The sequence below is a fragment of the Pristis pectinata genome, chromosome 1 (assembly GCF_009764475.1).
Source record: "Pristis pectinata isolate sPriPec2 chromosome 1, sPriPec2.1.pri, whole genome shotgun sequence".
Lineage (NCBI taxonomy): Eukaryota > Metazoa > Chordata > Chondrichthyes > Rhinopristiformes > Pristidae > Pristis > Pristis pectinata.
The window spans coordinates 100,175,814-100,197,803 of record NC_067405.1 but is presented as its reverse complement, the minus strand read 5'-3'; the positions used below and the strand labels follow the sequence as shown (position 1 = coordinate 100,197,803).

General features: G+C 41.9%; 1 protein-coding gene across 1 annotated transcript in view; it reads right to left on the bottom strand.

Annotated features, from left to right (window-relative positions):
- Positions 1–21,990, bottom strand: part of fmn1 (formin 1) — a 304,321-nt gene that overhangs the window by 38,597 nt on the left and 243,734 nt on the right. The window contains exon 17 of the mRNA XM_052015214.1: positions 3,519–3,668. Coding sequence (XP_051871174.1) covers positions 3,519–3,668 — 150 coding nt within the window. The remainder of the gene's footprint in view (positions 1–3,518; positions 3,669–21,990) is intronic.

Genomic DNA, 21,990 nt, shown 5'->3' with positions numbered 1-21,990 from the left:
TGCTTGTCTGTTGTAACTTTGGTGGGAGAGCTCCAAAGCTGAGAAAAAACTGTGGAGACTGTTATCTGAGTCTATGCTGTTTGTCTGAGGTTTATCTTTTTGCTAAGATTATAGCAGATAAGTTGGAAATCCTCTGCAGAAATCCACCCCTTATTTTTTTTTGCATTGGTGATTTAAGATGCAGAATGTAGCAGAGTCAAGATCAGGACTGGGGGCCATTATTGAGGGTTGTCCAGTGACCATTCATGGGGATCTTTTCTACTACTATAAGACTAAAACTTAACGCCCAAAGATAGGACCATGAACCCCAGCTGATTTTCAACTCCAAAAGCAAAATGCTCAGATAAGCTGTAGCATCCTATTGTACTCTTCATATGAGACCTGCCATTCAATACTTGCATGTTCTTTGTTTATTTTGCTTACAGTTATACCTTTGATTGTAATACTGGGGCATTTTTTGACAGAATTTGAAAATCTTTGGTTGGATTCAATCTCTGAGCAAACTTAATAGCAATTTTTCAATGGATGAATATGTGACAAACTTGAAATTTCATACTTTCAGCCTCAGTTTTAGTTAAAGGAAATAGAAATTGGGGATTGAAGATTACAAAGACAGTGGGGTATAATTACCCATCAAGTGCCAGCATTTGCCTCTAATCTCTCTCTGAGAGACAGAATATTTACATCTTAGAATGAATATCATCAGGCTGATTATTCTTATCCTTGCCTTCAGAAATATTGGGATAAAGGGACAGGCTTTCAGGTTGCCTGGTCTTCAATCCTCTTGCTTCAAGATGTCTGCCATTTTCCATGAGCTGGTAAACATGGAATTTATCCTATACTTCCATGAGGTGCAGGCCTGCTTCAAATGAGACCACGTGCTGCAATTATTTGGTGGGCACCCCAGCACAGAGAGGCCCAGGAAGTACTGTTCTATGGCATGTCACTGACTGGAGTTAAACGAAGTCCATTGGCACTGCCGGGGATAGACCAAAGGCTGCACGGTGTTATTTTTCCAAGTTAGATTCCCAACCCCCATCCCCTACAATCCCTTCCTCCCCTTCCTTTAAGGCTCTTAATATCCAACTTTAACATTTTGGAGATTGATCTTCAATAATAAGAGAAGATCCCAATCTCTACATCCTGTAGCTGTAGGCTTTATACCTGGGATATGTTGAGTATGCCACTGGCCTAGATTAATTGCCTGGGACAGGAAATCACATGCTCTTGATCATGCTGTAGGTCCCCAGCTTCAATGCAATGCTAGCACAGGGGTAGTGGGTTAGAAAATCTTTCCTAATGAGTCTGTCCCTTTGTCAATGAATATGTCTTTCCCTACTTGTGAGTTGGTTCCTCTTTGTGTTAATAAATCCACAGTTCCTGTTTTCTCTGAGTGAAACTGGTGACAGAATACAAACTAACAACATCTGAGTGTTGGCAAAAATGTAAAACAATATTTAAAGACACATGTATCTAAAATACTTAGATTAAGTAAACAGGAAAAAAATTAACACAACAATATTAACATCATGTGCCTGAGCTCAATGTAATTTAATATTGGATCAAAATTTTAATAGTCCTGTTTTGCTGACACTACAGCACCCTAAAATATGAACCTTAAGTAGAGTTAATTTTCTAAGGTTGAGTTGCATCTTGATAGTGTGCACTGGCATAAAATGGTTAGACGTGAATTGACAGCCTGATTTACATTTTTATCACCCATTTAATATTATTGCATCAAGTCAACCCCATTGATTTCATGCTACATTAGAGAGTAAATGTGGTAATATGTATGGCTAAATAATATTGTTCCAATAATGTTTCATAATATAGATCTGCATTAATAGAGTTGGAATGAAAAGAGAAACACAAGACTAGAAAAGCTAGAATTATATCAATTAATTTGATTCTGATCCACTTCTAGTAAACTGGGTGGTAAATCAACGGTTTCACACTTAGGAAAACAGTGTCACTTAGGGTCATGACTTTACAAGACATTCTAGAGGTGGATGTTTTTTCTGCTGTTCCAGTTTACAGCATTTCAAGGAACTCCCAATTTTGGTTATATATCTTAATGGATTCCTTCTGTTTTTGATTAAATTCCAACTTTAACCCTAAAGTAGCAGTTGAACATAAGATTCTTATTATCCTTACAGCACAGTAACATGAAGAAAATTTAATTTCTTATTTTATCCAGCACAGAATGCATTGATACAGAAGTAAATCTATGAATAACCATCAGCAATGATGTAATTTTGAACCCAATGAGTTAACAGTATTGCATTGTGTTACATTACCTACACGTTTTTCTTCAATTTTTATTACTTTTCCCAAGAGTGTCCATAGAATCAGACTTTAAACATGTTAAATCCAACTGGCTTTTTTTGAATAGTATTTAAGACAGTAAGTATGACATAAAAGTTGATCAAACAATTTAAAGAAAATAATATGTTTATACTTATATTGTTACCTAAACTGAATTAGTTAAGGAAAACTGCCGGGCAACTGTACCGACTTGTCTGAGCTGCTAATGTAGTGAAAATGTTATTTATATCATTTTTCTATGGAATACACTAGTAATTTTAGAGCCAAGATTTTATCAAAATATTTCACAATTGTAAGTATAGATAACTTTCCAAATACAAGGATCTAAATGGATTAGACTCTATTGCAATAGCTTATATTGGTAAAATTGACAATAGGCTGAAAATATACAAAATATTTCTTTCTTTGCTCCATAGTTGCTTAAACATCTCAGTACATAAAAATCATAACTTTAATGATTTCAGTGTTTAGTTTGATTGAAAATTGAAATACTGAATCAGAGCATATAACACAGGAGTGTAAAAAGAGCACAGAACTGAGAAATGCCAATCTTTAAGTCGTAATGTAGCTCTCACATAAAAACTTCCTTCATGAAACCTTACCTAAAAGCAAATATGGGATAAGGTTATTCTTTCTCAAACCAATAAAATCAGGAGACTGTTGCGAGAAGCAGTGTCACGCAGTTTGATGTCCCCAGCAGGGTACTTGAGGTCATATGTGCTGCCGTAAATTCAGTGTGGGGCTCTGACATTGTGCTAAGTGTGGCCTAGGTCTGGGGGGTTTTTCTTTGATGCAAGTGAAGTTTAATAACTGGAAAAGCATTTGCTTTTATTTGCCTGTACTTTCTGCAACAATAATATCAGCTCATTTAGGCTGTTTCAACATAAAAATGCACTAGTGAAGCAATCTGTTACAAATTAGCACTGCTCTCATTCCACTTTATTAGCAGGTAATTGAAAAGAGTTGGGAAAGTGTAATTTATCAGATTACGTGTGTTTATCTTCCTTGTGGGTAAAGCAGATTTTGGCAACTTCTTCAATCTACCCTGAGGGAATCAAACTTCTTTACGCCGAGCTCACAAAAAAATGTCAGTAAACTATAATTCGATGGTACAGTAAAAATGTTCAAATTAAAGAAGAATACTTTCTGAAATGATTACAAGTTTTCCATGGAAGATTTTATCTCTTTCTTACCTTTCTTTAGAGATATTTTTGCTCTCGCATTTCCAAGTATTCTTAAAATCCGTACAGAACTCAAACCACAACATGAATATGTAGTTTGGTGTAATCTCTTTCTCCCCAGATTTTGGCTTCACCCCAAAGAACCTTATTATATCTTCAAAGCTAAGAGGAAAAGAAAAAAAACTGTCAACACGCAAACCTGCTGGTGGCTGTAGTTTCCCTGAGGGCTTGTTCCAAAGTCAGTAGCCAATACTCCGTAATTATTGTGACTTCCCTGTGCTTCAACATTCATGGCAGCAACACTTGTCATGTATAATGTAACCTTCAAACACCTACAGTCTTCCCAAAAGGGGATATTTATAACTGCCATATAACCATGTCCACATGCATGCATAAATACTCAAGTACTGAGTGTCTTTATAGGAAAATAATGAGGTATCAATATCCTCATTTAAATATATATCACCAATTCCAACCCCACAAATTAAAATAAAACTAGGCAAAAAAATGAAATCAAGTTCACATTAGTCTACAAGAGTGAGCGACTCCAGGCACATGACATAAATAAGTACAGACACATAAAATCTGAACTGCACACTTTCTTTTTATTCACACACTTCAAATGGTTCGTATCTGTTTAAACTCATGTTCGTTCTGACAACTAAGGTGCCATTCAGTTGAAATGCAATGAAATACAATATTGTGTTACTGATCTCAACAACATATCTACATAAAACTCAGACATGGATTTAATATAATTACATGAAATAATGCATCAAATTGTTTTCCTGGTCTGTTATTATTTAGAATTTTGGTAACTACAGCCTATGCTTCACACACAAAGTCATCAGTTCAATTGGTCCAGAATAGCTAATTTGCACATTTCCATTTTAATTATGCTTTTGTTTTATGTATTTCTGCTCTTATTTATATTTTTGAGGTTTGCCATGGCTGCTTGCTGCCACAGACATTCTTTTTAAACATCTATACCTTCATTCCTGTCAATGTTCACTTAAGTAATTAAAATAACCTTTCTCACACAGGTTTAACTAATGCATACTGCATTTTGATATACCAGCCTTTGAAGATTATTGTGGATCTTCCTGGTTTTTTGTCTTTGAGAAATATTTAAATTCTGAAGTTAATATTTAACAGGAGAGGAGTGTGACTTCTGGAATCCTGCAGATATTCACCTTTCTTCAATCATCAAAGTTTAGGATCAAGAGGATAGGATAAACATTTTAAGCAGCTTAATTTTCACTAGCTGTGATGAGCCTTGATCCCTTGAGCTCACATTAGTCTTTAACTGAACAATGATTATTTTACTGCCCCTCAAGAGAATAGCACATCAAACATTTACACATAGATCTACATCATTTTAATGGAGACCATCAGGATTGGTTTATACAGCAGTAAAAATACAAAAAAAAATTATGGAAAAGAACCTTTAATTTGCAGTAAAAAGTGTTTCAAAGAGTTCCTCATAGTAAAAATGTCTATATAAACACTAGGGTGCATTAATTAGATCATTAATTAGTCACTTGTGTTGTCAACTTAAAATTCTTTACATAACCATTGCGATCATGTTGTTTTAATGGTTTAAATAAAATTATATGAAAAAACACCTTGTTTTATCATCAATCACTTTTAACATTGGAAAGTGCTACAGGTAGCTGTGATGAATAGACTTTTATTTCAATCTCAGCAAAGAAACATTTAAGAGGATGCTTAACACTTCAGACAATTATCTGCATTTGGATCCACTTAAGATTTCATTCTTCAAGCATAACTTCATGTTATAATTACAATATTACTCTTCGACTTAGCAACAAAATAACAACTGTCTTTGATACTGAATTTTAAAGAGTTACATCTTGCCATCCGCACACTCCTGGCTAGGTATCTTCATTCAAACTTGTCATCCAAAACCCTTCTATGCACATTCTAAGGCAGACCCATTCCCCCTCTTCCTTGTTTTTGATGTCCTACATTAGCCCCTAGTTAAACAAACCCTCAGTTTTCAAATTTACATTCTGCTTGGTTTGTAAATCCCTCTGTGGGCTCACTCCTCCATACCTCTAATCTCCTCCATTTCTTCAACAATCATGACATCTGTGCTTCTTAAAATTTGGCACCACCACTTTCTTTCTGCTGCCCAAGGTCCTAAGGTCTGGAAGTCCCTCTACAAACTTCTTCACCTCACTTGCTTCCTTTAAGATGTTTCTTAAGACATAACTAATTAACCAAGCTCCAATATCTCACGTAGATAGCTCATATTTGGTGATATTCCTGTGAAATGCCTTGGTATGTTTTGTTACAATGAAGGTGGTATATAAATGGAAGCTTTGTTGTTAATTAAAACTTCCATGCTGTAGCATATACACAACAAATTACAGTTCAAACCATGCCCTCAGAGGCATAGCATCCTAAAGGAACTACCTCTAAAATGTCCATGAGTATGCAAATACTTGAAATGAAAGGTCTATTCTGATACACCCCTTACAATCCCAACATACAAAATTCTGGTCCAGTTACTTACCCCCCAACCAATATCTAAACAGCCAGTTCATCCTCCCACCACCACTACCACCATTGATGTTCATCCTGGCCACATCGCAGACCTCATTGGGCCTTTGACCATCCTGAGCCCAGTCTCCAAAGGAGTGCCAAAAGGGCAATTTTTCTGGACCAAAAATGTGCAACATCTGATCAGTCGTACCTGAGAACTAGGGCATTGAGCATTTTGAGAGTTCACTAAAATTTCCAGTCCATTACAACATATAGTTTAAGTAGAAAATGGTAACACTGATAGTTTGACCCTTTGGTGGGCAAATTGTCAATACAAGGTAAAGAATTAACAAACACAAGGTCCAAGCATCTTGGCAAGATGATATTGTAGGATTGTTTCTGCTATTCTCTTGGAATTGTACTCATACCACAAGCCAGAAAATTCTTACCCTTGTCACAAACAAAGGTAGACAATCTGGCTGTTTTAACTAGAAACTTTTGCACCTAGCCTCAGAATTGACTAAATAACATTTGTCATTATAGGTATTGATAAAGGGATTAATCAAGATGCCGTGTCGCACAATTCTGTTAGTTCACATACCCACTCCGCCAACCACCATCTCACACCTGCACATTGTCACCTCTTACAATCTAGAGGAAACTATGATGGAATTATTTACCATAGGTAATTTGAAGAGGGCAGGGGAAACTGCAGATGAAATGGGGTGTCCAACAATGCATCAAGTTAGTGTCTTTCCTTAATCACTAGCAGATCTCCTATAACAGTGATCAAAAAATTTAATATACAGGATTGCATACAAGACACAAATTTTGAATAAATTGTGTTACTTATGTTGCATGCGAAAGACCATTATACTTTACTTTCTTGAAGCAGTCTCATCATGAAGTGAATGGGCTCACAAATATTGTGCAAATTCAAACCTTGTGCAGGATTTTAGAGCAGATTTCCCAGTGTAAATGCTTGAGGAGTATCAGGAAGCATCTGCTCCACTGTTGGGCCCCAGTGGTACAGTGTAACAGGGAAATCACTGTTAAAGAGTAGCCAGCATGTTCGGGACATCTGCATTTGTGTGGGAGTCCTAAACTTGCTGGGATGCAAAGGGATATATGCAGGCAAAAAATAGGCCATTGTTTTTAGTTGACTTACACAGAAAGTAGCAGTCTTTTATTTTAGTCTTTTAGGAATACTTATTCCATGTTATCTTGTAAAACACTATTTGCATTTTCTTACGACTTTTTAAATATTGACTGCCATGTGATCTAAACTTGTGACTTCTGCAATACTTAGTCAACAATACAAGCCTAATTTTGTATCACTTTTATGGAGGTAATAGGAATCAAGTTTGCCATGAAAATCCAACATACTTTTGCCACTAAAAATGTCTGAACTCACAAGAGGATGCAATTTACTTTGAGAAGCAAGTTGGAAAGAGATGGAAGACTACAATTCTACACATATGATATATTTACAATTCTTTACAATGCCTTGCATAGTAGAAGGTGAAGAGCATAGGTAGTGATTTGCATGTTTTATTCCCCTTTTAGTTTAGCAGTATGAATTGGATAAAATGTACTGAAATCATTAGCAGCAACTTGGAATGTAGAACCAAACTGTAATTCTGAGACATGATATTGGTCAAATTTTAGAGCGTTTTATCTGCAAACGTTTGGGCCTTTGACCTTGATTTTGCTGGCAAATAGAAGCAATTCCAAGACTCTTGTGAATTTGTTGCCAAACATAGTAGTCCTGAACACATTAGGTAGTAGCAGGCACCATAACTGTCCAGATGTTCCACCACTGGACCTCCCATGTAGTCCAGCAGCAGAGTGTGGTCTTGCTGAAATTCCTTAGTACTTATGTAAGGGAATTAGTTCTTAAACCTTGTGCTAGGTTAGATCTAGTGCAGGACCCACATACTTTGTTTTCTTCTCTTTTGTCCTACAAGAGAAGAAAACAAAAGAGAAGCCAGGTGTAGCGACTCACCATCTGAGCAAGTGAACCGGCTCGGCGGTCGGGTCGCGCATCGTCAGAGCGGCAAGGCCCAAGATGGCGTTGGGCCTTCATCTTCTGAGCGACGGGGAGAACCCACGCGCGGGAAAAGTTTGATGACGTAGCACATACGTCATTTCTGTTTTCGGTGGGTGAGAACCATTCCTCTTAAAAGGCCTGCGCAAGGTGGGAATATAAATCAGTTTTTGTTCTGCAGCCCACCGACTAGCGTCATGCTTTTACATCGCGGTAGCAACCGCTACATTGGTGACCCCGACGGTCCAAACGGATTTTGGACCCGCACAATGGACGACGATGCAGCAGCCAATGCAGTGGCACTCAAGCTGCCCACCTTTTGGATGCTTCGGGCCAGCGTCTGGTTCGACCAGGTCGAAGCACAATTCCAACTTCGGCAGATCACCTCCGACTCCACAAAGTACTACCATGTGGTCAGCTCTCTGGACCAAGAGACAGCCACCCAGGTCGGAGACTTCATCCAGTCTCCTCTGGAGGAGGATAAGTACCCTGCTTTCAAAGACCTTCTTATTTGGACCTTCGGCCTCTCCCATCACAAGCGCGCCGCCCGCCTGCTTCATCTCAACGGCCTGGGGGACAGATCCCCATCGGCCCTAATGAACGAGATGCTGGCCTTGGCTGAGGGACACAAGCCTTGCCTAAAGTTCGAACAGGCCTTCCTTGAACAACTACCCAATGACATTCACCCGCTGTTGGTCGACGCCAATTTCAGAAACCCACGTGAGGTAGCTGCCTGGGCAGATGTCCTGTGGAAGGCCAATCGCGAGAGCGGGTCGTCCGTCGGCCAAATCGCCAGGCCGCGAGCCCAACGCCTACCTAAAGCAGTCCCAGCGACCGAGTGACCACACCCCGGAAACACAGACGATGACACTGGTGACCAGCTGTTTTTCTACCATCAGAGGTGGGGCGCGGAGGCCCGTCGATGCCACCCACCCTGCAAGTTTCAGGGAAACGCCAGGGCCAGCCGCCGCTGATGGCTATGGCGGCTGGCTGCCAACACAGCCTCCTATTTGTTCGGGACAAGCAGTCCGGGTGTTGTTTCCTTGTCAATACTGGAGCAGAGGTCAGTATTTTGCCCCCGACCGGCCGCGACACTCGTAACAGGCAACAAGGTCCTGTACTCAATGCCGCAAACAGCACAACGATACGGACTTCCGGTACCTGTACAGTTCAATTACAATTCGGCAACAGCCGTTTTACCTGGAACTTTACCCTTGCCGCTGTCACCCAGCTACTCCTGGGAGTCGATTTCCTTCGGGCCCACAGCCTGTTAGTCAACTTGCAAGGGAAGCGGCTAGTACACTCCAGAACTTTCCAGACCTACCCCCTGGGAGAAGCCAGCCTACCAGCCCCGCGCCTGGACTCCATTTCCCTGTCTGGCAACGAGTTCACCAAGCTCCTAGCTGAGTTCCCATCGGTTTTGGCACCTCAGTTTACAAATTCAATGCCCAAACACGGGGTGCAGCACCACATCATTACCACAGGGCCACCCCTTCATGCCCGAGCACGACGACTACCTCCAGACAAGCTCCGCCTGGCAAAGGAAGAGTTCCGCTGCATGGAGGAGCTGGGGATTGTTCGCAGGTCAGACAGCCCCTGGGCCTCCCCCTGGCACATGGTCCCCAAAGCCACTGGCGGGTGAAGGCCCTACGGCGACTACCGCAGGCTGAATGACACCACCACCCCAGACCGCTACCCCGTCCCTCACAGTCAGGACTTCGTGGCGAACCTACACAGGGCCCACATCTTCTCCAAGGTGGACCTCGTCCGGGGATACCACCAAATCCCAGTCTACCCTGACGACGTCCCCAAAACTGCACTTATCACTCCATTCGGCCTCTTCGAATTCCTTCGAATGCCGTTCGGCCTTAAGAACGCCACACAGACTTTCCAGCGGCTGATGGATGCGGTAGGCCGAGACCTGGACTTTGTGTTCATTTACTTAGGTGACATACTAATCGCCAGCTGTGACCACCAAGAACATCTTTCCCACCTCTGCCAACTTTACTCCCATCTCCACGATTTTGGCCTCACTATCAACCCGGCCAAGTGCCAATTCGGACTTGACTTTATCGATTTCCTAGGTCACAGAATCACCAGTGAAGGAGCAACACCCCTACCCGCCAAGGTAGACGCTATCCGCCATTTTGCCCGTCCCAACACAGTCAAAGGCCTGCAGGAATTCCTGGGGATGGTCAACTTTTACCATTGGTTCATCCCTGCAGCAGCCCGTATCATGCGCCCTTTGTTCTTGCTGAAGTCTGGCAAGGGCAAGGACATCGCCTGGAACGACGAGGCTGAGACTGCCTTCGTTAAGGCCAAGGACGCCCTGGCAGATGCCGCGATGCTGGTACACCCTAGGATAGACGTCCCAACCGCCCTCAAGGTGGACGCATCCAACACCGCGGTTGGAGGAGTACTGGAACAACTAATCGAATGCCATTGGCAACCCTTGGCATTTTTCAGCAGGCACCTTAGACCACCCGAACTGAAATACAGCACTTTTGATCAGGAACTTCTAGCGCTGTACCTGGCGGTCTGGCATTTCCGGTACTTTTTAGAAGGCAGGCCTTTCACTGCTTTCACTGACCATAAGCCTTTGTCCTTCACCTTCTCCAAGGTCTCCGATCCCTGGTCAGCTCATCAGTAGCGACATTTGTCCTACATTTCCGAATTCACAATGGATATCCAACATGTCTCCAGAAAGGACAATGTCGTTGCTGATGCGCTTTCCAGACCGACCATCCACAGCCTGTCCCTGGGTGTTGACTACAAGGCCCTGGCTGACGCACAGCAAGCCGACGACGAGCTGCCCAGCTACAGAACCGCAGTCTCGGGCCTGCAGCTCCAGGATTTCTTAGTCGGTCCAGGTCAGCAGACCCTCCTCTGCGGCATCGCAACAGGTCAACCTTGCCCTATAGTTCCTGCAGCCTGGCGGAAATGCGTTTTCGACTCGGTACACGGGTTGGCGCACCCGTCCACCAGATCAACTGTTCGACTGGTCACCAGCAAGTTCGTCTGGCATGGCCTGCACAAACAGGTCAGTGAGTGGGTCAGGACTTGTCTGCACTGCCAGACATCAAAAATCCAACGACACACCAAGGTCCCATCACAGCAGTTCGAGCCTACCCATAGAAGGTTCGACCACATCCATGTTGACCTCGTTGGTCCTCTGCCAGTTTCAAGAGGAACCTGGTACCTCCTTACCATCGTGGACCGGTCCATGAGGTGGCCAGACGCAACCCCTCTATCCAACATCACCACTGATTCCTGCGCCCAGGCGCTGCTCACAACTTGGATCTCACATTTTGGTGTTCCGGCCCACATCACTTCAGGCAGAGGCACCCAGTTTACCTCCAGCCTCTGGTCTGCATTAGCGAACATGCTAGGGACGCAGCTGCACATTACCACAGCCTACCACCCTCAATCAAACGGGTTGGTGGAATGTTTCCACCGCCATCTAAAATCAGCCCTGATGGCCCGCCTGAAGGGTCCTAACTGGGTCGACGAACTGCCTTGGGTCCTGCTCGGCATACGCACTGCCCCCAAGGAAGATCTCCACGCTTCGTCAGCTGAACTCGTGTACGGGGCGCCCCTGGTCGTCTCAGGGGATTTCATACCCGCCCTTTGGGGCCAAGAGGAACAACCCACGACAGTCCTGGAAAGACTGCGCGAGAGGCTCGGCAGCTTGGCACCGATTCCCACTTCGCGGCATGGTCAAGCCCCATCCTGTGAGCCCAAGGAACTACGAGACTGTAAGTTCATTTTCATTCGCAGGGGCACACCCCGAGCACCGTTGCAACGACCATACGAGGGGCCGTTCTGGGTCATCAGGAATAATGGGTCCACCTTTATTTTGGACATTGGGGGCAAGGAAGAGGTCTTCATGACGGACCGCCTCAAACCAGCCCATTTAGATCTACAACAACTGGTCAAGGTCCCAACACTGCGACACAGAGGCCGACCTCCTAAGCAACGGCTAGCACAGCCCGCGAACCTTGGGGACCGTATCGCCAGTTCTGAGGTGGGTTGTGTAGCGACTCACCGTCTGAGCAAGCAAATCGGCTTGGTGGTCGGGTCGCGCATCGTCGGAGCGGCGAGGCCCAAGACGGCGTTGAGCTTTCATCTTCCCCGAGCAACGGGGAGAACCCGTGCGTGGGAAAAGTTTGATGACGTAGCGCATACGTCATTTCCGTTTTCGGTAGGCGAGAACCGTTCTTCTTAAAAGGCCCGCGCAAGGTGGGAAAATAAATCAGTTTTTGTTCTGCAGCCCACCGACTAGTGTCTTGCTTTCACATCGCGGTAGCAACTGCTACACAGGTCGTATTTTTAATTGATTTGATGTTGCTTAATATTATTATAATTTCTAACAATTTCAGCTAATTTTATTTCTTAATTTTTAACCATTTAAGTTTACAAAATATTTAGTTCATTGCCGATATTGCTGAATGTCAGAGACGTTTGTAGTTCCTTAGAGCTTTGACATCCGGTAATGCTGAGGGAAAGGGATTCCCACCTGTCAAAACTCTCAGTGTCATTTCAGGGACAAAAGTTCTGTGCTGCTAGAGTCCCTGCTGCTGTTCCTATCATGATGCTGGAATCCAGGAAGGTTTGGGCTTGTGGTTTTAACCCACTGCATCCGGCCAAGGTAAGTATGGATGTGGGATGCCTGTGGGTAGCTAGATGATCAACAAAAATGTGAAAAAGAGAAGTAAAGGATTTTTATTTTTAAAGCAGCTTTTTCAAAATATTTATTTATTGGTCACATGTACATTGAAACACAGTGAAATGCGTCTTTTTGCGTTGCTAAGAATGTGCTGGGGGCAGCCCGCAAGTGTCGCCACTCTTCCAGCAGCAACATAGCATGCCATGAAAGCACATCTGTTTTCAGAAGATATCCCAACTCATTCAGCAGTCCTCACAGTGAAACAGACTGTTTGCAACCGCATACTACATAACTCTGAACTAAGCCTTCGTACCATATGTTCTCCATCACAAAGATTGTCCATTTCTATCTCTGTAATATTGCCAGTCTTCATCTATACTTCAGTCCATTTGCTACTGAACTCCCCATCCATTGTTTAGTGGTTCCCAGCCTCTACAATTTCAATTCACCCTTGACAGCTGTCCTCTGCTTTGCTCACCTGCAAGTCATTGCCCACCATTCACCTGGACACCAAACTGAATCATGCATAGTTCTGCAGCCTGTAACTCTTAGCAAGTTCATCACCGCTGACCTTGTTGATCTACATTGGCTCCCAGTCCATCAGCCTTTCAAATTCTTAAATGTCTTCTTGTTTAAGAGTCTTCAAGGCTTTGATGATAGAGGTATGCTATGTATGGCCATCCTTGCCATCTCAAAGAAATTGGTGTTGCATCATTAACTTTTTATTTGTTCATTTTTCAGGATGTGGGTATTGCTGGTGAGGCCAGTATTTATTGCCTATCCTATGGATTTCCATGTCCAAAGGCAGCATGGCAACCTGTACTGAACACTACAAATTGTGGAACGCGAGTTTGGCACCACAATACTTATTCATCAAGTTACTGTTATCAGCTGCTATGTTCTGAAAAGAAATCCAAATGGGCATAACAATTTGTCAAAAGGAGCCGAAATAAAATTTGTTCTGGGATGCTCCAATAAAACATCTAGCTATCGTTTCTGCTCAATTCTCTTTCATAATTCTGGTAATTCCAGCATTTTTTATCCATGCAGATTTTATTTTAAGAACATAAGAACTAGGAGCAGGAGTAGGCCATCTGGCCTGTCGAGTCTGCTCCACCACTCAATAAGATCATGGCTGATCTGGCCATTGACTCAGATCTACCAACCTGCCTTTTCCCCATAACCCTTAATTCCCCTACTGTGCAAAAATCTATCTAACTGTGTCTTAAATATGTTTAATGAGGTAGCCTCCACTGCTTCCCTTGGCAAAGATTCCACAGATTCACTACTATCTGGGAAAAGCAGTTTCTCCTCATCTCCATCCTAAATCTATTCCCCCGAATCTTGAGTTATGTTCCCTAGTTCTAGTCCCATCTACCAGTGGAAACAACCTTCCTGCCTCTATCTTATCTATCCCTTACATAATTTTATACGTTTCTATAAGATCCCCTCGTATTCTTCTGAATTCCAGTGAGTAAAGTCCCAGGCGACTCAATCTCTCCTCATAGGTTAACCCCCTCATCTCTGGAATCAACCTGGTGAACCTCCTCTGCACCACCTCCAAAGCCAGTATACCTTTTCTCAAATAAGGAGACCAGAACTGCATGCAGTACTCCAGGTGCAGCCTTACCAGTACCCTATACAGTTGCAGCATAACCTCCCTTCTCTTAAATTCTAGCAACAAAGGCCAATGTTCCATTTGTCTTCTTGATAAATGCACCTGCAAACCAACCTTTTGCGATTCATGCACAAGCACTCCCAAGTCCCTCTGCACAACAGCATGCTGCAATCTTTCACCATATAAATAATAATATGATCTTCTATTTTTCCTTCCGAAGTGGATGACCTCACATTTACCAACATTGTTCTCCATCTGCCAGAACCTTGCCCACTTACTTAACCTATCTATATCTCTCTGCAACCTCTGCACAATTTGCTTTTCCATTCAATTTACTGTCATCAGCAAACGCAGATACACCACACTCGGTCCCCTCTTCCAAATCGTTAATATACATCGTGAACAGTTACGGGCCCAGCACCGACCCCTGCGGCACCCTGCTCACCACTGATTACCAACCAGAGAAACACCCATTTATCCTAACTCTCTGCCTTCTATTGGTTAACCACTATGAATGCTAATACAATACCCCCAACTTCATGCATCCATATCTTCTGGATAAGTCTTTTAGGTGGCACTTTATCAAGTGCCTTCTGGAAATCTAAGTATACAACATCTACCTGTTCCCCTCTATCTACTGCACTCATTATATCCTCAAAGAACTCCAGTAAGTTTGTCAAACAGGACCTGCCCTTCCTGAATCCATGCTGTGTCTGCCTGATGGAACCACTTCTATCTAGACGTCTCACTATTTCTTCCTTAATGATAGCTTCAAGCATTTTCCCCAACTACAAATGTTAAGCTAACTGGCCTATAGTTACCTGCATTTTGCCTACATCCTTTTTTAAAGAGTGGCGTGACACTCGCTGTCTTCCAATATGCCGGGACCTGCCCAGGGTCCAGAGAATTTTGGTAAACTATCACAAACATCTCTACTATAACTTCCACCATTTCTTTCAGTACCTGGGATGCATCCCATCAGGACCAGGAGACTAGTCTACCTTTAGATCCACTAGCTTGCTCATCACTACCTCTTTGGTGAAAGCGACTGTATCAAGGTCCTCACCTTCCATCGCATCCATAACATCTCCCTTTGGCACGTTAGATGTGTCCTCCACCATGAACACCGACACAAAATTGTCATTCAAGGGCTCGGCCTTTTCCACATTACCCAATATTAATTCCCCCTTCTCATCTTCCAAGGGACCTTTGTTCACTTTAGCCACCCTTTTCCGCTTTATATAATTAAAAAACTTCTACTATTTGTTTTTATATTTTGTGCTAGTTTACTTTCATGATCTATCTTCCCTTTCCTTATTGCTTGCTTAGTGGTTCTTTGTTACTTTTTAGTTTTCCCAATCTTTCAGTTTCCCACTACTTTTGGCAACTTTGTAAACATGAGCTTTTAGCTTGATGCCTTCTTTTATTTCCTGTGTTATCCAAGGCTGGCTAATTTTAATTTTACCTGTCTCATTGCACAGGACCAGATCTAAGATAGCACTTTCTCTTGTAGGTTCACTAACATGCTGTTCAAGAAAGCTACTACAGATGCATTCTATGAAGTCCTCCTCAAGACTGCCTTGACCAACTTGATTCGCCCAATCTATGTGGAAGTTAAAACCCCCTATGACAACTGCTGTTCTATTCTTACATGCATCAAATATTTCTTGGTTTATTGCCTATGCCACTGTAATGTGATGCCCACAGACAACTCCCACCAGTGATTTTTTTTCCCCTTACTGTTCCTAATCTCTACCCAGATGGACTCAACATTCTGCTCCCTAGATCTTATATCGTCTCTCACTATCACTCTGATATCATCCTTACACTCATTGCCCATTTAGAATCTAGTAACCTTTGTGTCCTTTGCGCTTGACTTTTCTGTTGTCCATCCTTACTCTTCTGGACACACTTCCTGCACACATAGTCATCAGGGACACTGGCAGCCTCCCTGAGTTCCCACATTGCGCAGGAGGAGCACGACATGGGTCTGAGCTCACCTGCCATGACTAAAAAGCTTTGAGGGAAAATAAAGACATAGAAAAAAAATAAGAACCTATCTTCACCTTACCTTAGTGTTGCTCGCCCTCCTCACTGAAGCGTTGTATTCACTTAGAGAACCAGCAGCAATTTGACCAGACAGCAGCCCCTTTCAAAATGGCTGCTCCAAAATGGATGCTCTACTTGATCCTAACTTCTTTTTATTAGCTGCTGATAATTAGCTAATTAGCCAATCACCTATTAACTAACAATTAGCTGACTTTTCTCTTAAATTCCTGCAAGTGAAACTCAGTCCTTTCCAATTCTCCTGTCTCGCTCCAAGTCGCCAACTCCTTAGCCTCCTCCTCTTCTCGCCAAAGCCTCTTGAGCCAAAGCCTCAGCACCCCACTCTAACACTGGCACACTCCCACAATGGCCACTCTGCTTGACCCTTACTTCTTTTTATTGGCTGCAATTAAAATAATTGCATCCAGCTGGAAATTGTATGAAGGTCTATCATATTTTAAATTATGTGGGGGAATCTGGTCAAAAGGGTTTATTTAAGAATTTCATACTTCAGCCATGTATCTCCTACAATATTTTCTTTCCAATGGTATATGCTTTCATCACAAAATATGGAAAGAATAGCTATGCATGTCAATTGCACGACACAAAGCATTTTGGATTAATTTTCTTTACAGCAGTTTTCACAACAGTCCAATGTAGGAATAGGCATTTGTGAATCAATGTCATCACTTGCAGGTGACAATAAAATACTGATCTCAGCAAGTCAAAATCCATCTTTAATTGTGCTCATTGGGTCAAATGACACCACTTGTTTACAGTTAAACTCAGGCTTTAGTGGTAAGGAACCAGGCTGAAGCAAGCCTGGAAGGACATGAACAATAAATGTACTTTTCTATAGGAGTGGGGGAAGTAGCCCCTTGATTACATCCACAGGTCTCCATAAACATCCCTACAACATGCAACTCTATATCTCTACTATTGCCTGAAACCTCTACACTTCCTCTGTATCGGTTGAATGCTTGGTCACAGACAACTTACTCATTGAGATGACTGATGCTATTTTGTTTGAGTACTGATACAAGCTTTGTTGCCTCACTGTCAGTAACCTCCACAACTATCATCTCAGGCTGAATAAGACTGCTCAAAATCACAGCACTGTAATAGATTCATCACTGAGGACCCACACCATCTGGGACATGCCCTCTTCTCATTACTACCATCTGGGAGGAGGTACAGGAGCCTGAAGACCCACACTCAACGACTTAGGAACAGCCTCTTCCCTCTGCCATCAGATTTCTGAAGCACTGCTTCGTTATTCCTTTTTTTGCACTATTTATTTATTTTGTAATTTATAGTAATTTTGGCTTTGCACTGTACTGTACTGCTGCCACATAACAATAAATATCACGATATATAAATCAGTGATAATAAACCTGATTCTGATTCCGAGATTCTCAGTTGAGTTATGAATGGGATATTCTCTCCATCATGAAGTATGCCTTCTTCCCCCCCAACCCCCCTTGCAACCCTCATCCAATCTTTTGTCACATCTAGTTTTGGTCAAAGGCCGTCTCCTATTTTCCACCTTCTGTAAACTTCAGTGCAAGCAAAACTTTTCCATATGTATCGTGTTCCAAAGACAGGGCTCACTCTCCCAACACTACTGTTGCTGCCAAGCTACATTGAGCTCTCGTCCTCCAATACCTTAAATTTAAAATCCACAAGCTTATATCTAAATTTCCCTCCAATAACCAACATTATCATAAAATATTATTTTTCTAACTTTGGCCTCTCATTCTACTCTGTCCTCCTTCACTCACTACTGGCAGCTGTTCCTTCTACTGTCTGGGGTCAAAGTTATGGAATCCTTCCATAAACAACTCCATCTCCTCTCATCCTTAAGTATCCTCCTTAAAACATACCTTATGACCCTTCCTAAGACCCGCTTCTTTGTTCTGACTTCTATTTTTGTCTGATTGGGTCCTTAAGAAGCTCTATGGGATGCTTTTCCATGTTGGAGGAGCTAAGTAAAAATAAAAAGTTGCTGCTGACATCTATTTTACACCTTTGCTAGGAAACACTAAAAAAAACATGTTTTACAAATGTGTGCTATCCAGGGGAGGTTGGCTCACCAACCATTTGTTTTGGAGACATCTATGATCTTTGGGATAGAAAATTCTGGGTAATGATCTGTGAATTCCTCATTTGCCAGTAGGTGAAATTCTTTACTTGTAATGTGCAATCATTAAACTGGTCCTGTCCTCTCCATCCGCAATCTGGTTTATTTGGTGTGTGAACAATAGTGGGGAACCACAGGTATGAATCAGCAAACATTTACACTTTAGGGAAAAACTGGAGTTCACTACACTGTACTTCAGCTTTAGTTTTTCCCTCTGCATTTTTCCCTTATGCTTGAGCCCTTCTTTTGAGTAGCCATATGTCCCCTTGATTTTTTTTCTACTCTGCTTTCAATACATTTTATTGTGTGCTGATGTTTGTTCCCAAAATCTTATTTAAGTCCCCATTAAGAAATATTGTCCAGTTAAAACTATAACACTAGCAATTATTATTCACCCTTTTGACTTCAGTTTCCCTCTAGAAGTAGAGCATTACCTGATAGGAAGATAAAGACATGGCACCCTTTCTAAGTGAAGCAGCGATTTAATTGTACATCTTCCACATTAGTGTCTTGCAATTGGTGCTCACAATGTAGTCTCCTGTACATTGAAGATATGGAAATAGCTGATTATCTGAAATTGTTGAAATCAGTGTTGAGTATGTAAGGCTATAATGTGCCTTGTCAGAAGAAGTGCTGTACATCAAATTTGTATTGAGCTTGATTGTAACATTAAAGAAGATCAAAGAAAAAGACGTCTGAGTGGGAGTGAGGTGGAATATTAAAGTAATAAACAAATGGAAGCTCTGGGTCACACAATCTGCCAAGAGCTCAACTAATTTGCATTTGGTGTCCCCATTAAAGAGGAGACTGCAGTGTGAGCACCAAATACAGGAGACTAACTTGGAAGAAATAAAATTAAATGGCTGCTTCACGCGGAAATAGTTCCATATCTCCGATCAAAAGACCTTCCTGGCTGGAAGCGTATAATTAATTAGTTTAGATTTGTTTAGAAACCAGAAAAAATCTACTTCTTACAAACAATGGAGGGGATGTGAGAGGCATGATCCAAGTTTTTTAAACTGTGAAAAGAAGTGATAAAATGAATAGAGGTTTCTGTCTGTTGATTCGAAGAGAAATACAAGAAAAGACTCTAAGCTACAAAAAAACACAAAGGAAACATAATTTAAGTAGGTGGAATGGTATGGCCAGTGGAGGCAGACTCATTTGAGAGGACACGTGTCATGAAGGAGCTAAATAATGAATGTGAGCATAAATTAAATTGACAGGGCAAGTGAGATGAGTTGCAATTCCTTATTGTTCCTTTTTAAAAATATTCAAATATTCTTAAGACATGAAGGGAATAGCCTTTAAGCCATGCAAAGGATGCATAATTGAGCTTTTGTGACACAGTTGCTATATTTTCAATGGAGAAAGTGAAAGATGACAAAAAGGTTGTTAAAACATCTGTGTTTGGGATGTGTAGATACAATGGGGCAGACTGTGTTGCTTATGGAGGACTGTCAGCTAGCTGCAGTGCACAGGTACATGTCTCCACATTGCAATGTGGAAGCCTGGAATGTGCTGAAGGGCAGATGCCGGTGCATTTGGTCTCCCACCCCACTGCTGGACTCAGTGTCCTCTCAGTTATGTATTCAGCCCCTCAGTGTAATGCCATTCACAGCTGCTATTGGAGTATGATCCCACTCATCTGAACGGGTTCACTAATTTGGATGGAAAGACAAGAGCAAGTTAAGTGTTTTGTTTTCCTTATTTTAATCAATCTTAGCATTCTTAATTATTTCCTAATTCCTGAGAGCTGTCAAAAGGTTGTCAAGGCAGTTGGGGTGGGGGGTGAGGGCTCCGGGTCCAACACCAGAGACCCAGTGGCTTTTTGTGCACCGCTCCACTTTGGGAAACAACCCGGAGCTCCTCTAACCTGCAGCGCTGCGGAGAGTTAGTGTGTCCATAGGAATGATGTTGTCTGTGAGGAGGTATTCAGTTGGTGGTGTTCAAGTATGAGGACATGGTCTGATCAAGTTCAATCTACACCAATGTAAAAGTCCCTCATTTTCTCTACCTCTGGCTAACTTTATTTCCTCTAAATTCTGCAATTCCTTTAAGGCAGTTAACATTATGCCAAATATAAATAATGGAGATTGAGAGACTACCTTACCAAGAAGGATTTCTGAAAGTCCAGGTAACTTGCTTAGCTTTTCTGAAGCCATTATTACAATCTGATTTTTGTTTTTCTGTTTGTAACTTAACTTGTGAAGAGCACTTTTATAGAAGGTCACTACTGCTTCCATTGTGAGGTTTGTATGCACCACCATCTATCGTGTTGTTAGCATTCAGTATGAAAATCCTTTAGTTACAGAAGCTGGATTGTATGAAATTTTTTAAGCTTATTGAAAATATGCAGACTGAAAAAAGGCTTCAATTTGCTCTCCAATACCAGGTATAACAAAGTTGTGACATGCTACAGAAAACTGTTGTTGAAATTCTTGTATACTGAAGAGTGAGCTGTAACTGAGATCTAGAGCAAAAAGGGGGCCAACAGTTTATGTTCACAATGCAGTTTAACAAAACAAAACACTCCCAAGTGCTTCATAAAAAAAGTGGGGTGAGAGGAAAACCAGACAAGAACCAAGGTATATACAATAAAGCAAGCTATTATTGTTTTTGGAACTTAGATCACATAACTACTAAAATCCAGACAAGGTAACAGAAAATAAAAGATTTAAGGGATACTTTCAAAAATAGAAAGATCTGTTGGAAGATGAGAGGATTTATGGAAAAGACTGTTGAGAGCCATGGTGACTAAAGACCCTGGTTTTGTGGTGAAACACAGGGAAAAGGGAGATGCTTAGTCCAGAGTTAGGTGAGTCTGTCAGCTACAACATCGAGTTTGAGAAAGTTGTAATGCATTGAGATGATAACAAATAATAAACCATAAAAACTTGTTAAAAATTATTCATATATTGGTATTGGTTTACTATTGTCACAGGTACTGAGATACAGTGTAAAGCTTTTGTTTGTGTGCCACCCAGACAGATCATTAGATACATATGTACATCGAGGTTGTAAAAAGGAAAACAAAATGCAGAATATAATGTTACAGTTGCAGAAAAGGTACATTGCAGGTAGACAAAAAAAGTGCAAGGGCCACGACAAGATAGATTTGGAGATCAAGAGTTCATCTTTCAGCAAATAAAAGGTCCATTCAAGAGTCTAATAACAGCGGGATAGAAGAACAACTGGGGTGGGAGGGGTCCTTGATTATGTTGCTGCTTTCCTGAGGCAGTGAGAAGTGTAGAGTTCCTGCAGTGATGTAGGCAGAAGATCAATCTGCAGGGTAATTGATTGTCTTTAGACTTTTATACCCAAACATCACTCATTTCCATTCTTCTCTCACCCCATCACTAAAACCTTCAGCTATGTCCTTAACATTATACATTTTTCCAATGCTTTCCTCACTGACCTAATAAGATCCACTCCACAAAAATGGAGTCAGTGGAGTGG